This window comes from Lithobates pipiens, unplaced genomic scaffold, assembly GCF_037356315.1.
Source record: "Lithobates pipiens isolate NorthernLeopardFrog02 unplaced genomic scaffold, aLitPip1_a1.2 Scaffold_23, whole genome shotgun sequence".
NCBI lineage: Eukaryota > Metazoa > Chordata > Amphibia > Anura > Ranidae > Lithobates > Lithobates pipiens.
In genome coordinates this window covers 291,853,326-291,867,257 of record NW_027507785.1, presented here as the reverse complement: position 1 = coordinate 291,867,257, position 13,932 = coordinate 291,853,326, and the positions used below count along the sequence as shown (strand labels likewise).

At 44.6% G+C, this 13,932-nt stretch overlaps 1 protein-coding gene across 3 annotated transcripts in view; it reads right to left on the bottom strand.

Annotated features, from left to right (window-relative positions):
* Positions 1 to 12,526, bottom strand: part of SYDE2 (synapse defective Rho GTPase homolog 2) — an 87,656-nt gene extending 75,130 nt beyond the window's left edge. For 2 of the 3 annotated variants that reach the window (XM_077450322.1, XM_077450323.1), the window contains exons 1-2: positions 12,297 to 12,526; positions 6,680 to 8,311 (exon numbers count right to left, since the gene is read on the bottom strand). In XM_077450322.1, coding sequence (XP_077306448.1) covers positions 6,680 to 8,311; positions 12,297 to 12,387 — 1,723 coding nt within the window. In that variant the 5' untranslated portion in view covers positions 12,388 to 12,526. The remainder of the gene's footprint in view (positions 1 to 6,679; positions 8,312 to 12,296) is intronic. The other variant, XM_077450324.1, reaches the window with a different exon arrangement.
* Positions 12,527 to 13,932: the final 1,406 nt, after the last annotated feature.

Sequence of the window (13,932 nt, the reverse complement as noted above, 5' to 3'; positions counted from 1 at the left end):
TTTGAAGGTACTCATGAATGAGAAAGGACAATTGCCATAGGTGACGATGTCGGCCAGATGCAGAAGAGCCCTCGGGCCATCATATAAAAAATATATAAATACTGACTTTCAGGCCTCATGCAGACTGGATGTTTTTACAACAGCTGTTTTTTGGTTGTAGAGGTGTTCTTCTACAGTCATTAAACTCTCCATCATGTTATCCTATGTGTCCATGCACACATAGGCTATTATTAGCAGTGGGTTTTTTTTTTTCTTGCTCAAAAAAAAAACACTAAAAATGAGTTCGAAGAGACATTTTTCATCTGTAAAAGCGCGTTAATGCAGATAAACGTTGATAAACACTCAAAATTGTCACTCACCCACACTTAACGTTTTTTTATCTATTGAAAAAATAAAAATAGCGTTTTTTTTTGTAAGAAAAAAATAAATAAATATGTAAACGCTGAAAAACGCAAAAAAAAAATAAATAAAATAAAACCTATTGCAAAAACATTGAAAAAAATAAATAAATACTCACTGCAAACCTACTGACGTTTTTATAGCGTTATTTTAACATCCAGCGTGCATGAGGCCTCAAAGTCAAATGTGGAAACCAGAGATTCTGTCTTATACGGACCCTCTGTAACATGATGCCATGGCCACATATAGCCAGAAAGTGTAATTCAATTGGTTAAAATAACCTGTCCCAATTTCTATTGACTCAATATCCAAAAGCTGGCCATAGATGGATCAAATCCGGACCAAGATTCGATCCATCTATGGGCAGGCTGGTTGTACCCAAGTTGGTCCATCGTTCGGCATAGATACAACCAGCCTGTCTCTATACTGACATCTACTCAAAGTCAGAAGAGCCCTCCACAAACAACTTCCCCTGAGGGCAGCTGGCTTGTGCCTATGCAAATTAAATTTACTTGGGGGGGGGGGGGGTTAGTTCTAACTTGCTCTAACTGCTAAAATGTAGGTCACAATCGGCTGGAGGTGCTGAACTACAAGTTCCAGCATTCCAGAGGACAAGCAGAAGCTTGTAGTACTAAGAAGCTGTACAAGTACTGTACTAAGCCTCATAAGCAACGTGCCGATCTCCCAAAACAAAAAAAAGAAATAAAAATGAAAAGAACAGCAAGGGCATACCAAAAAAACAAAAACCCCCTTGGCAGCACATTACACAGACACTACCCTGGAGTGAACTGGTGACAACATATCTGAGTGTCCTACCACTGCTTGCAGGGTGATAAATCTCCAGCAATCTGTCAGATAAGACCAAGGGCCTGTATGAACACAGCTCTGAATTCCACGTCTCTCTCTGCCCATAGCAAGCAGCTCCCAACAATTGGCACTATGCTGCAAGGATATTTACATTCACAACACAGCCAGCAGTGATTAAATCCACACATCTACTGGGCCACTTTGCTCTTTGTCGATTAAACAAAACAAACACGAGAAAAAGAAAAAGCGTTTCCACAGATGGCGTAACAGGTTTTAGCAATCCAGACATGTAAAACAGATCTTGCTGTGAATACAGCGACAATTACTCCATCCTAAAATGCGTCAGCAACACATGGCGCAAATCTGCCAACCAATAGGAGGAGGCTGTATGCAGGGCAATCAGCATTCGCAACACAGCAGATATAAATAAGTGGACTGCGTCAAGCTGACCATAGGAGGTGGAAATGTAGTCAATTACAATCTCTTTATCCCCTAGAAGTAGAACATATGGTGACAAATAATCACTAAAAACGAAACAATCGTTCACTCACGAGCAGGATTTGGTCATTTGCAAAGTCAAAACTGGGCAATAAATTCAAAGCAATTGCTTTTTCCACCAAAATCGGTTGGGGCCATTCAGATCCCAATTCTTTGCAATCAACCCAACTGCTTTACCTGGCAGCGATACCAAATTGCCCCTCGTATAGCCAGCCTAAAACTCCTTTTACACGGTGCCATCCAGTCTATTCAGCAGGGGATCTGTGACCAGTTTCCCCGCTAATTCAAACCAGAACAGGGTGGATGATACTTGTGACATCCATCCATGCCCATACAGGGTTTAGCTCCATTTAAGAACTGGAGCTTTCCATATTACATCTATGGGCAGCTGGATGTACAGAGACTTGCCTTATTTTCCATTAGACCCCAATCCATCACATTTCGGTCCAGAAAACCCCCAAAAATAAATAAATAAATAAATTAAAAAAAGCATGCAGACCTCCTACATTTTCCTTCTTGAACCCGGACAGACTTTTTGGTAAGCAGATGTTAAATGGACATCTTTAATGTGCATAACCTTACATGAAGCTTCTGATAGGTCTGTCAGAAGAATGGACAGACAGAGCTGATTGGACTGCCCTTGTGAAAGGAGCCCAAGGTGTATGCATATCTATAAGCCTTTGCTTACAGTTATTGATAGTGAATAAAAGCATTTAGGCTGCTTTCACACCGAGGCGATTTCCAGGTGTTTTAGAGCTAGAATTGGCCTCTAAATAGTGCCTGAAAACCGCCTCCCATTCATTTCTGTGCGTCTTTTCACACTGGGGCGGTGCGCTTGCGGGACGTTAGGAAAAGTCCTGCAAGCAGCATCTTTGGGGTGGTTTGGCTCCCAAAACACCCTGCCTATTGAAAGGAACGGGCAGCGCTTCCAAAGCAATTCGGAAGCCCTTCTTCGACCGCTCGCCTCGCTAGCAGCCGAAAAGCGCCGCAAAAAAATGAGCAGCGCTTTAGCGCCAACGCCCGGTGGCCCCAGTGTGAATGGAGCCTTAAAGCAGAGTTCCACCCAAAAGTGGAAGTTCTGCTTTAAGCACTCCTTACCCTTAACATGCTACATTTGTTATTTTTAAATTTTTGTGAGGGCAGCAGGTACCAGCTCAAGTGGAAGTTTTCCTCTCCCCCTCCCTCCCTGCAATTTTCTTGGACACGTCACAGGTCCCAGAAGATTGAAAGATTACCAGGCCATTGAGGAGGCACAGCGTGGCTCACACATGCACAGTGTTCACCAGCTGGCACAGACAGGTAGAGAGAGCCGAGGGTTCGGGCGGCCACAATCGCTGGACTGTGGGACAGGTGAGAGTGCATTTATTAAAAGTGAGCAGATACACTTTTTTGTAGCTGCTGACTTTTAATCCGTTCAAATCCCAACCATGACACTACCTGCCTGGAGTTTGCATGTTTTCCCTGTGCCTCCAGCTTTCACCATGGAGTGAAAGGGGCTGTTTTTTTTCAGGCGCTAGACAGGCGCTATTTTTAGTGCTGTAGCGCCTGAAAACCACCCCAGTGTGAAAGGGGCCTTATTGCGCTTTGAATTTGTATTGGCGGGAATGGAGCCTTAAAAACGGTGCCACTAGGCTTCTCCCAGGACACATCTATCACACTGTCAAACTCTCAGACACAATCATTGTTCAGATTGTTGAAGTATCACATATCACAAAACATTGTTATTTTTTTTCAAAATCACAAACATGTTATACTTACCTGCTCTGTGTAGTGGTTTTGCACAGAGCAACCCCGATACTCATCTAGTCGGGTCCCCCGACGGGCTCCTGGCCCCTCCCTCCTGCCCCCCCCCCCCCCAGAGCAAGCCGCTTGCAATTTTCCCCAAGCTGCAGCTTTGCATGTCCATTAACACACAGAGCTGTGGCTTGGCCCCACCCCCCCTCTCTCTCCTCAGTGGCTTACTGCTACCGTCTCAGCCAATGAGGAGGGAGCATCCCTGGAGAGAGCAGAGGCTCTTGTGGACATTGCTGAATCGAGATGGGGCTTAGGTGAGTATTGGTGTGTGGGGTGGTGTGGGGTGGGTTGCTGCACAAAGAAAGTTTTTTACCTTCACGCATGAGGGTAAAAAAATACGAATAAAAAAAAGCCTTTAGAACCACCTTAAAATGACCTAGGCATTGTGCATCTAAACTGATTACAACTCCAAAAAAATAAAAAACAAAACAACACACACACCAACCGATTGGCTAAAGTTCATTCCGTGGGTAGCCCTGTCAGCTGTACCTGGCTTGACAAACTTTAGGGCTCCATTCACACTAGTGCGATTTCAGATGCGACTTGAGATCACGGAATTGTATGGAAATTACATTGTTGCATGTTCCCCATCAATGTAACTCAGCACGGCACAATTATGAAAAAGGCTCCAGGTATGATTTTGGTCCCACAGAATTATGCAAACCACTTTAAAGCAGCATCCATGTTGCACTACACAACTGCACTGAAAAAATAAAAAATAAAAATATAGAAGCTAGCTGGAAAATTGTCAGACGAACAGGGACTGCAGCCAACCAAATGCAGCTACTGTACAGGTATTCAGACAACCATGGGCACTGCAGTTGTCTAAATAGAATAAGCATCAGACGAGGTTCCTCCATCCATGCCGTTTAGCATAGGTGGGAGAATCTTAGCTTTCTCTCATTCATCCAGCGGGCTGAACAGGAGAAAGCTTTGTTTGTTTGTACGGTTATCATTTCTCTATTCTACAAGTGTTTAAAATAAATAACATGACCTGAATGGTGTACGAATTAAAAAAATCAAAAACAAAACACAATTCTAGGACCAGTGTGCTGCTACTTCTTCCTTTCATATCATGTCTGAACTATATTAATGCAACGGGACCTTCCCCTATTTTTCTGAAAGCACAAAAGGGGAATTAAAGTGGAACTCTGTTTGTCCTTCTTTCTAATCTTGTTTGGTTTAGGAATAATTAGGAAGTTTCATTCACACGGCACACAGACCTGTACATCTGTGTAGAAGGGGAGAGAGGGAGAGGGAGAGGGAGAGGGATGATGCTTGCAGAGTGACACCATGAGTTGCATGGTGTCACTGGTAAAAATAAAACTGTCAGTTTCCAGTGCTGACTGTCAGACAATCAGCCCGCCAGAAGTCAAACTTGGTGCTATGCATCTATCAAGGAACGTGTTATATGACCGTTTCATGCTCAGAGTAATTTTAGAGTGAACTTCCACTTTAACTGGGCATGATGATGTCCAAAAAGCCGACTTTCCTTGCAAATCCACACACATACACCAATATATACTCTGGTCTAATTGCCTAACCAAGAACAAATTGTTACCTACACAACAGTATAATTTGCCTGTTGATCTTTGCGCCTGAAAAATAAGCCCGGTCTCAAAGTGCTAATTTGTGAGGTATAGTTAGATCGCCCGCAGTTGTTACGCAAATTCAAAGCAAATCAGAGTTCAGAAGAAAAACACATACTGCACACACTGAACCCCATTGGTCTAAATACACACTCAATCTGCTATGCAAAGAGGTCTCTGTCATTAGAGAACTGGAAACCGTAAGCGACTTTTATCTTTATATGGTATTACCCAGCAGAGGCAGCAAAGGAATTTGCTTTGTTTAATATGGGTCACGACAGTCGCATTCTTTATGTATACAAATGTTGGAAAAAAGGCCAAACACTCTAAATATACATTATAAACATAACATTAAATATCGTGAAGCAACTTTTAGTAACTCAAGTCATCAGCAGTGAGGCACCATAAGTCTCAGCAGGTTTTATAACCTTAATGCTAATCTGAACGCTGCATCTACACAAGTGGGGGAGCAACCACCATGGCTTGCTGGGACTTTCCTCACCGGGGAGGACTGTTGGTTGGCCAAATATATAATTAAAAAAAATACATAAAAAGGGGACATGTGTGCTATTTTTCGTACAAAACTGCTACCCAACTCTTAAAATGACTGAACAGTCTTTTCCACTCCTTTGGTTGGACTGCATGCTTCACGCTCTTTATTCTCAAAAAACTAAAAATTTTAAAATCTATAGTTTTGCCTTAGTTAATGAAGTTAAAGCGGAGTTCCAGGCATTATTTTTCATGCCACCACCCCTGTACATCATGTCTGCCTGCCCATTGGCTCCTAGGATATGAGTGTCATCAATCCCAGGAGACAATGGGCATCCGCCGCTTGTAGCATCGCACCGCACTTTGTACTATATGTGAATGCGTGCGATCGGGAGGCACATCCTGGGTAGCCAGCAGTGCCGATCGGGAGGCACATCCTGGGTAGCCAGCAGTGCCATATCCCGAAGGAGGAATGAGGGGGCTTCAGATGCCCACACTAAAGATGGGCGCTCGCTTGCTGGGGACTACAAAAGTTTATTTTAAAAGATCATGATTTATAATAATACCTACATTTCATGCACATTCCATTATAATTATAATAGCATTAGGTGCAACCATTACAGGGGTTATTAAAGAGAAAAATTATTTTTTATTTTTTTTTTTAAATAAAAAAGTAACTCCAAGCTGGAACTCTGCTTTAAGCATTTAAAAATCTGCATATACGTTAGCTTCCCTAAAATGTCACATTACAGAACAAGTAAAATAAATAAAATATATACATAAAAAAAAAAAAAAAAAAAAACATGCAGTAGACAGAATAGGGAAGCAGTGGCAACAATATGAAGAAAAGGACACAAAAAAATAAAAGTTGCATTAAGAACACAAAATGTTTATGCTTGAGCCTATAGCATTATTATTATACCATGTCAGGAGTCCAGGACCCACCACCATGTCACCTATTAGTACACAGATATTGGAAGATAAATAAGACCCGTGCTTTTCCACCACCACCAAAAAAAAAAAAAAAAAAAAAAAAAAAAAAGAAGAGAAGCTTTGGCAGACATTTGCAGGCCTGGAGCTGGGCCCATGCCCCGCTCGCCTACCTGTCATTGAGGGTCTTTCCATCTCTCCAGGCATCTTCAGGGATGTCGCTGAACTGTCCTGGAGATGCTCGGATTTGCAGCTTCCAGTTGGACTGGACTCCCGCTTGCTGGATCCGCTGGCTTTCTGAGAGGATCCAATGATGCGTTCCTTCATTTCCAAAGACAACAAGCGTCCTTTGTACATCCATTTTTGCATTTTCTTCACCGTTCGGCCCGATGGCTTCTGTGAGGCTCTGTGACTTTCTGCGCTCATGTCTGCACCATGCCTGCCATTAGTGACTGTAACTGAGACCAAGTCCCCTGGTGTTTGGCGTATATAATCAGAGGGATTACGAGTGACACTCTCAGAGGCTCTCCAGTTCACAGAGGATAATATGTCCCGGGGGCTGCCCTCACTGTCAGCATCCGTGTGGTGACCAATAGAACCCTGGCTGTGCTCAAAACTACAATCAGATGACAAGTTGCTATGGACAGGGCTGTACTTTATCTGACTATCGCTGTGGCACCTGTATAAAGTTCTGAAGGCTGGCAGGCTGTAGACGGCGTCAGCGCTTTTGCTAAACGTCTGCATCCTGTTAAGCTGAGAGCTTATTAAAGCATTCAAAGACGCCAAATCGCTATGAGACACTTGTTTTGGACTGGCATCATCAGAGGACCAAACATCGCTTTCTACAACCCTTGCAGAGGACTGAGAATAAACGCTATCCTGGGACTGGGAGCTAGAGGGGCAAGTTTCTGTTCTGCACCCGATTTTGCTAGAGGGGGTCTCAAGAGGCATGTCATGCATGGCATGCATTAATAAATAATAAGCCTCTTGCAACTGAGACCTCAGTCTGTCAGTCTCTAGGTACATGTCCACGCTGCCTTTCCGCTCTTGATGGCCATCATCAGCCACCGGAGAGGCCACGGCATTGTGCAAGAATGGTGTTGGGGGCCCAGAAAAATGGCTATTGCACTGAGCCTCACTTGGGCTAGTAATCATGAGATGCTCATTATCATAATAATCATCTTCCTCACTGTCCTCAGAATGGTTTCGGGCATTCCCATAATACGGGGCATTTACGAGTCCCAGGGCAGGCATGTGGCAGTTTGTAGAGAAAGAACTGCTTCCTTCAAAGGTACTTGAGCACCACTGTGTGTTTTCAACATATCGGGGGCCTGCATGAGGCTCCTTGGCTGGACTAGATTTAGGGGGATAGATGAAATTAGGAGGGTACGATGGAGAAGGCCCCTTCTGAAAAGGCCACTGTCCCTCAAAATGAGAGTTTGCAGTGTATGGAGCGCTATTTGGCGGCTTAATCTGAGTCTCTGGTTGGAACTGAAAACCTCCGTAAGAGTAACGTCCCATGATGGCATCCTTACCATTTATACCACATGACAGAGGGTGCGAGTTGGTGTTGTTGTCTCTTTCCATGCCATTGGGCAAGTAATCCGTGTTGCTGATATTGCTATAATGGGAGTATCGGCACCCCTGAATGGGCTGATTGGAAGATGCGGGTCCTGATGCTGTTTCCCATTTGGAAGGATGAGAGTAATTGTTATTATTGTGGTTCTGAGAAGACCAATCTTTACTGTGATTGCCAGCCAGTCTGCTCTCTTCCGGGGTCACCGTCTTGATTCCACATGGCGGTCCTGCAGACCCCAATAGAATGTCAACAGGGCTGCTTAAATAAAATTCCCCTTTGATGCTATCTTGGTACTTTAGCCTGCACCCCAAAACCAATTCTGAACCCATTCTTCAAATCATCTGCAGATACTACTATGCACACCCCCTGGCAGCCTCATACAGCTCTGTGGTCAGCCTCCAGAGAGGACCTTTATGGAAGCATTCTAGTCTGCACTCTGAGGAGCTTGCAATCAACCCAAACAAATGATAATAAAAACCTCAGCGCCCCCCCCTCCCCCCAACACCCAAATGCTTTCAGCCTTCATAGGTCTCCAATCTGTATTAACCACTTTAACTAAAATTAGACAGAGGGTATCTATTAGGGGTACTTAAAAAAAAATCTGACACACTTATGAAGAAATAACAGGCCCCTGCAGCCCCTAAGACTCACACCCAGCTCCTTACGTTTACCAGCACTGCAGCCGGCACCTACCAACAATTGTGTTACAGCTCCAAGAGGGGTTGGTAGTGCACTTACCAGACTGTATATTACAGTTCCCTTTATGATGTCCCCACTCCTCTACTCACAACCTCACCTCTGCAGTTGTCAATGACCATTATTATGTTCCCACTAACTACCATTGTACTAAGAAGTCCTCTCCCTGCACTCAAAAATGTTATATGCCTCAGTAGCCCCTTGATGCATTCCTTCACACCCACCCTGCTCCTTGTTGTTATCAAGAGACTTTAACCTTCACTCCCATTTCTTGTCATTATTCTAAAAGATGCCATTTGTTCACCCACATTAGATTATATCTATTAGAACAAATCTCTGTAGTATCTTCCATGATGTGCTTCTAGCCTACCACCAAAACATACATTATAGTTCACCAACTGCAGTTTATTATATGACAGTTCTTAGGGGTCCCTTGCTGTGCAGCCCAACATGACAGCTACACCCACCCACACTTCACACTAATCAGGGCACTCTAGCTGAGTATTTTTTTTTCCCGGGGTCTGTGCAGTGCCCCCCAGTATAATAAATCACCTTCAAATGGAGCACCGTCCAGGAGAATAGTGCCTGGGGCACTGTATTATATACTCTCTAGTGAAACAGCCCCTGGGGTACACTATTACCAGGGCACTCTAGAGGGGAGCAGTCACTGGGGCACGGTATTCTTCTGTCTCTAGCAGAACAGTCACTGGGGCTCTGGCAGAAATGATAGGACTCTATTCTGCCCCCTCCCATAACCAACAATTGTATTCTGCTCTCTACCACTCACCAGGGCACTCCGTTCTCTACTCTCCAACAGGACAGTAAGGAAGCACTCTACTCTCTCCTCTCCAGGGGAACACAATATTCTGCCCTTTCCAATAGAACCAAGTGCTCAATTTTGCCAACTCCAACAGGTCACCTGGCAGTCTACTCTGCCCTCTCCAGCAGCGCTATCCCTGACACCCTATACTGCCCTCTCTAATAGAAATCTATTCTGCTTTCTCCAGCAAGACTCTCCCTGAGCACTCTATACTGCACTCTCCAGAAAGACACTCACTGAGCTCTCTATATTACCCCCCCCCCCAACAGAACTCCATACTGCTCTTCAACACACTATACTGCACTCTCCAGAAAGACACTCAAACAGTCTACATTGCTTAGGTCATCTAGCACTCTATATATACTGCTCACTCCAAAAAGAACTCTAATATGCTTTCTCCAGCAAGACAGTCCACACCGCTCTCTCCAGCGGGATAGCCAAGAAGTACTGTACTCTGCTCTCTCCAGAAAGACCTTCTCCGAGCACTCTATACTGCACTCTCCAACAGAACTCTTTATTGTACTCTCCAGAAAGACAGTCAACGAGCACTCTACCTCTATACTGATCAGTCTCTGAGCACTCTATACTTCCCTTTCCAAAAGAGCTCCATTTACTACATACTGCAGGATAGTCAAATACTGTACTGTGCTCTCTCCAGAAAGAGTCTCTGAGCACTCTCCACCCTCAGGACAGTCTCTGAGCACTCTATACTGCACTCTCCACCAGCAGGACAGTCTCTGAGCACTCTATACTGCACTCTCCACCATCAGGACAGTCAATAAACACTCTTCACTGCGCTCTCCAATCAAGCTCTTTTCTGCTTTCTCCAGCAAGAGAGTCAACAAGCACTCTATATTACATTCTTCATACTATACTGCTCTTTTCCAGTGGGAGAGTCACTTAGAACTCTATATTGCTCTTGAATAGAATTTTATTCTGCTTTCTCTAGCAAGACTGTCCACAAGCACTCTATACCGCTCTCTCCAACATGGCAGTCACCAACCTCTCTATACTGCACTCCCCAGGAAGACAGTCAAACCTACACTGCTTAGGACAGTCAACAAGCACTCTATATATACACTGCTCACGCCAATAGAACTCTATTATGCTTTCTCCAGCAAGACAGCCTACAAGCTCTCTATAACTGCTCTCTCCAGCAGGAGAGTCAACGAGTACTGTACTCTGCTCTCTCCAGAAAGACAGTCTCTGGGCACCTCTATGCTGCACTCTCCAGCGGGACAGTCAACAAGCACTTTATACTGCACTCTCCAGAAAGACACACTCTGAACACTCCATACTGTCTCCCCAATAGAAAACTATACCGCTCTCTTCAGCAGGATAGCCAACAAGTACTGTACTCTGCTTTCTCCAGAAAGACACTTTCTAAGCACTCTATAGTGATCAGTCTCTGAGCACTCTATACCACACTCTCCAGTAGCACAGTCACCAAACACTCTCTACCGATTGCTCCAGCAGGATAGTCAACATATACTGTACACTGCTCTCTCAAGAAAGACTCTCTCTAAGCCCTCTCCATAAAGGATGGTCAACAAGCATTCTATATACTGCTCACACTAGAGCTCTATTATGCTTTCTCCAGAAAGACAGTCTACAAGCACTCTATACCACACTCTACAGCAGGACAGTCAACAGACACTCTATACTGTTCTCTCCTATAGAACTCTATACTGCTCTCTCCTATAGCACTCTATACCGCTCTCTCCAGCAGGATAGCCAACAAGTACTGTACTCTGCTCTCTCCAGAAAGACACTTTCTAAGCACTCTATAGTGATCAGGACAGTTTCTGAGCTCTCTATACTGCACTCTCCAGCAGGACAGTCAACAGACACTCTATACCGCTCTCTCCAATAGAACTCTATACTGCTCTCTCCAGCAGGACAACAAGTACTGTACTCTGCTCACACCAGAAAGACTCTCTCTAAGCACTCTATATTGCACTCTCCACAAGCACTCTATACCGCTCTCTCCAATAGAAATTGACACCGCTCTCTCCAGAATGATAGCCAACAAGTGCTGTATTCTGCTCTCTCCAGAAAGACACTCTCCAACAGACCTCTATATACACCGCACTCTCCTATAGACCTCTATATACACCGCACTCTCCTATAGACCTCTATATACACCGCACTCTCCTATAGACCCCTATATACACCGCACTCTCCTATAGACACCGCACTCTCCTATAGACCTCTATATACACCGCACTCTCCTATAGACCTCTATAATAGATCTCTATATACTGCACTCTCCTATAGATCTCTATATATCGCACTCTCCTATAGATCTCTATATACTGCACTCTCCTATAGACCTCTATAATAGATCTCTATATACTGCACTCTCCTATAGATCTCTATATACTGCACTCTCCTATAGATCTCTATATGCCACACTCTCCTATAGATCTCTATATGCCACACTCTCCTATAGACCTCTATAATAGATCTCTATATACTGCACTCTCCAGCAGGCCAGTCATTAGGAATAGTTCAGTCCTCTCTCTCCTGAACTCTGTCCATCTCTGGTGCAGCTCTGACAGTACATATTTCAGTTGTGACTGCCTGTCCTCCTCCTCCTATTGGTCCCTGCGGTCACCTCTGACAGTTCATGTTGCAGCCCCTGTCCTGCCCGGTCTCTGCTCCCCTCGCTTCCCTCCTCCGGGCCCCCCTTTACCTTCTCCGTTAGTCTCCAGTCCCCCCGGCGGCCCCTTCTTGGCTCTCTTTCCCCGCAGTTTGGATAGAGTCCTCCGCAGAGGATCGGCCATTCCTCCCCAGTGCCCTCAGCACTCGCAGCGGCTGCCCCGGGCGGCGGAGAGCTCCATGCTGCTGCAGTCGGTGCTCCGCTCTCCGGGGCTCCTCTCCCCGCTGTACATACTTGGAATATTTGTGAGGTGAGAGGCCGCGGACCCGGCGCATGCGCGCTCCCCCTCCCCTCAGTGAGGCGGGCTCTGGCCTACTACGCTACGGCTGTGTCAGCGCTGCGCTCCACAAATCTCTGTGTACAAAATGATGTGTCCGCCTCCCCCCACACACACCGTGTATTCTCACTGAGACAGTCCCATTCCTCTCACACAATGTCTGCTGAATACAACTGTGGCTGAAAAACACCCATTGCTGAGATTATTAGCATGGCTGCAGGCCCCTTCTACCTCATAAAAGGTCCCCTGACACAATAAATTCGGATTTTCTGCAGACTTATATGGAATATTCAATATTTCCTCATAAAGTATTATAGGGGCCAACATGGAGGACACACTGAGGGCCCATCCACACCTAACCACTTCCCATACAGGCCAATTCTGACGCTTCTCTCCTACATGGAAAAATCAACCTTTTTTTTTGCTAAAAAAATTTTTTTATAACCCCCCCCCCCCTCCAAAAAAAACATTTTAGCAAAGGTCCTAGAGAATAAAATAATTTTTTTCTTGCAATTTTTTATGTCACACAGTATTTGCACGGCGGTTTTTCATAGGAATTTCTATTGGAAAAATACACTTTAATGAATTTTATTGTACAGAAACACAATATAATACTTATTTTTTTGTAAAATATAAAAGACGACGTTACGCCGAGTAAATAGATACCTAACATGTCATGCTTTAACCACCTAAGGACCGAGCCTCTTTTTGAGATGTGTTGTTTACAAGTTAAAAACATTTTTATTTTTATTTTTTGCTGGAAATTGCATAGAAACCCCAAACATTATACTTTTTTTTTCTAACACCCTAGAGCAGGGATATGAAATTAGCGGACTTCCAGCTGTTGCAGAACTACAAGTCCCATGACGCATAGCAAGACTCTGATAGCCACAAGCATGACACCCAGAGGCATGATGGGACTTGTAGTTTTGCAACAGCTGGAGGTCCGCTAATTGCATATCCCTGCCCTAGAGAATAAAATAGCGGTCATTGTAATACTTTCTGTCACACCGTATTTGCGCAGTGGTCTTACAAGCGCACTTTTTTGGGGGAAAAAATACACTTTTTTTAAATTAAAAAATAAGTCAGTAAAGTTAGTCCAATTTTTTTATATTGCGAAAGATAATGGTACGCCAAGTAAATTGCGGGGTGTCAGTCTGACATCCTGCAATTACGATCTCGGTAAAGAGTCTCAGATGGAGACACTTTACCACGTGATCAGGCGTGTCCAATCACGGCTGATCACAGTGTAAATAGGAAGAGCCGGTGATCGGCTTTTCCTCACTCGTGTCTGTCAGACGCGAGTATAGGAGAGCCGATCGGCTGCTCCTCTGACAGGAGGGGGGTCTGTGCTGATCGATTATCAGCGCAGCCCCCCCCAGGATGCCCACA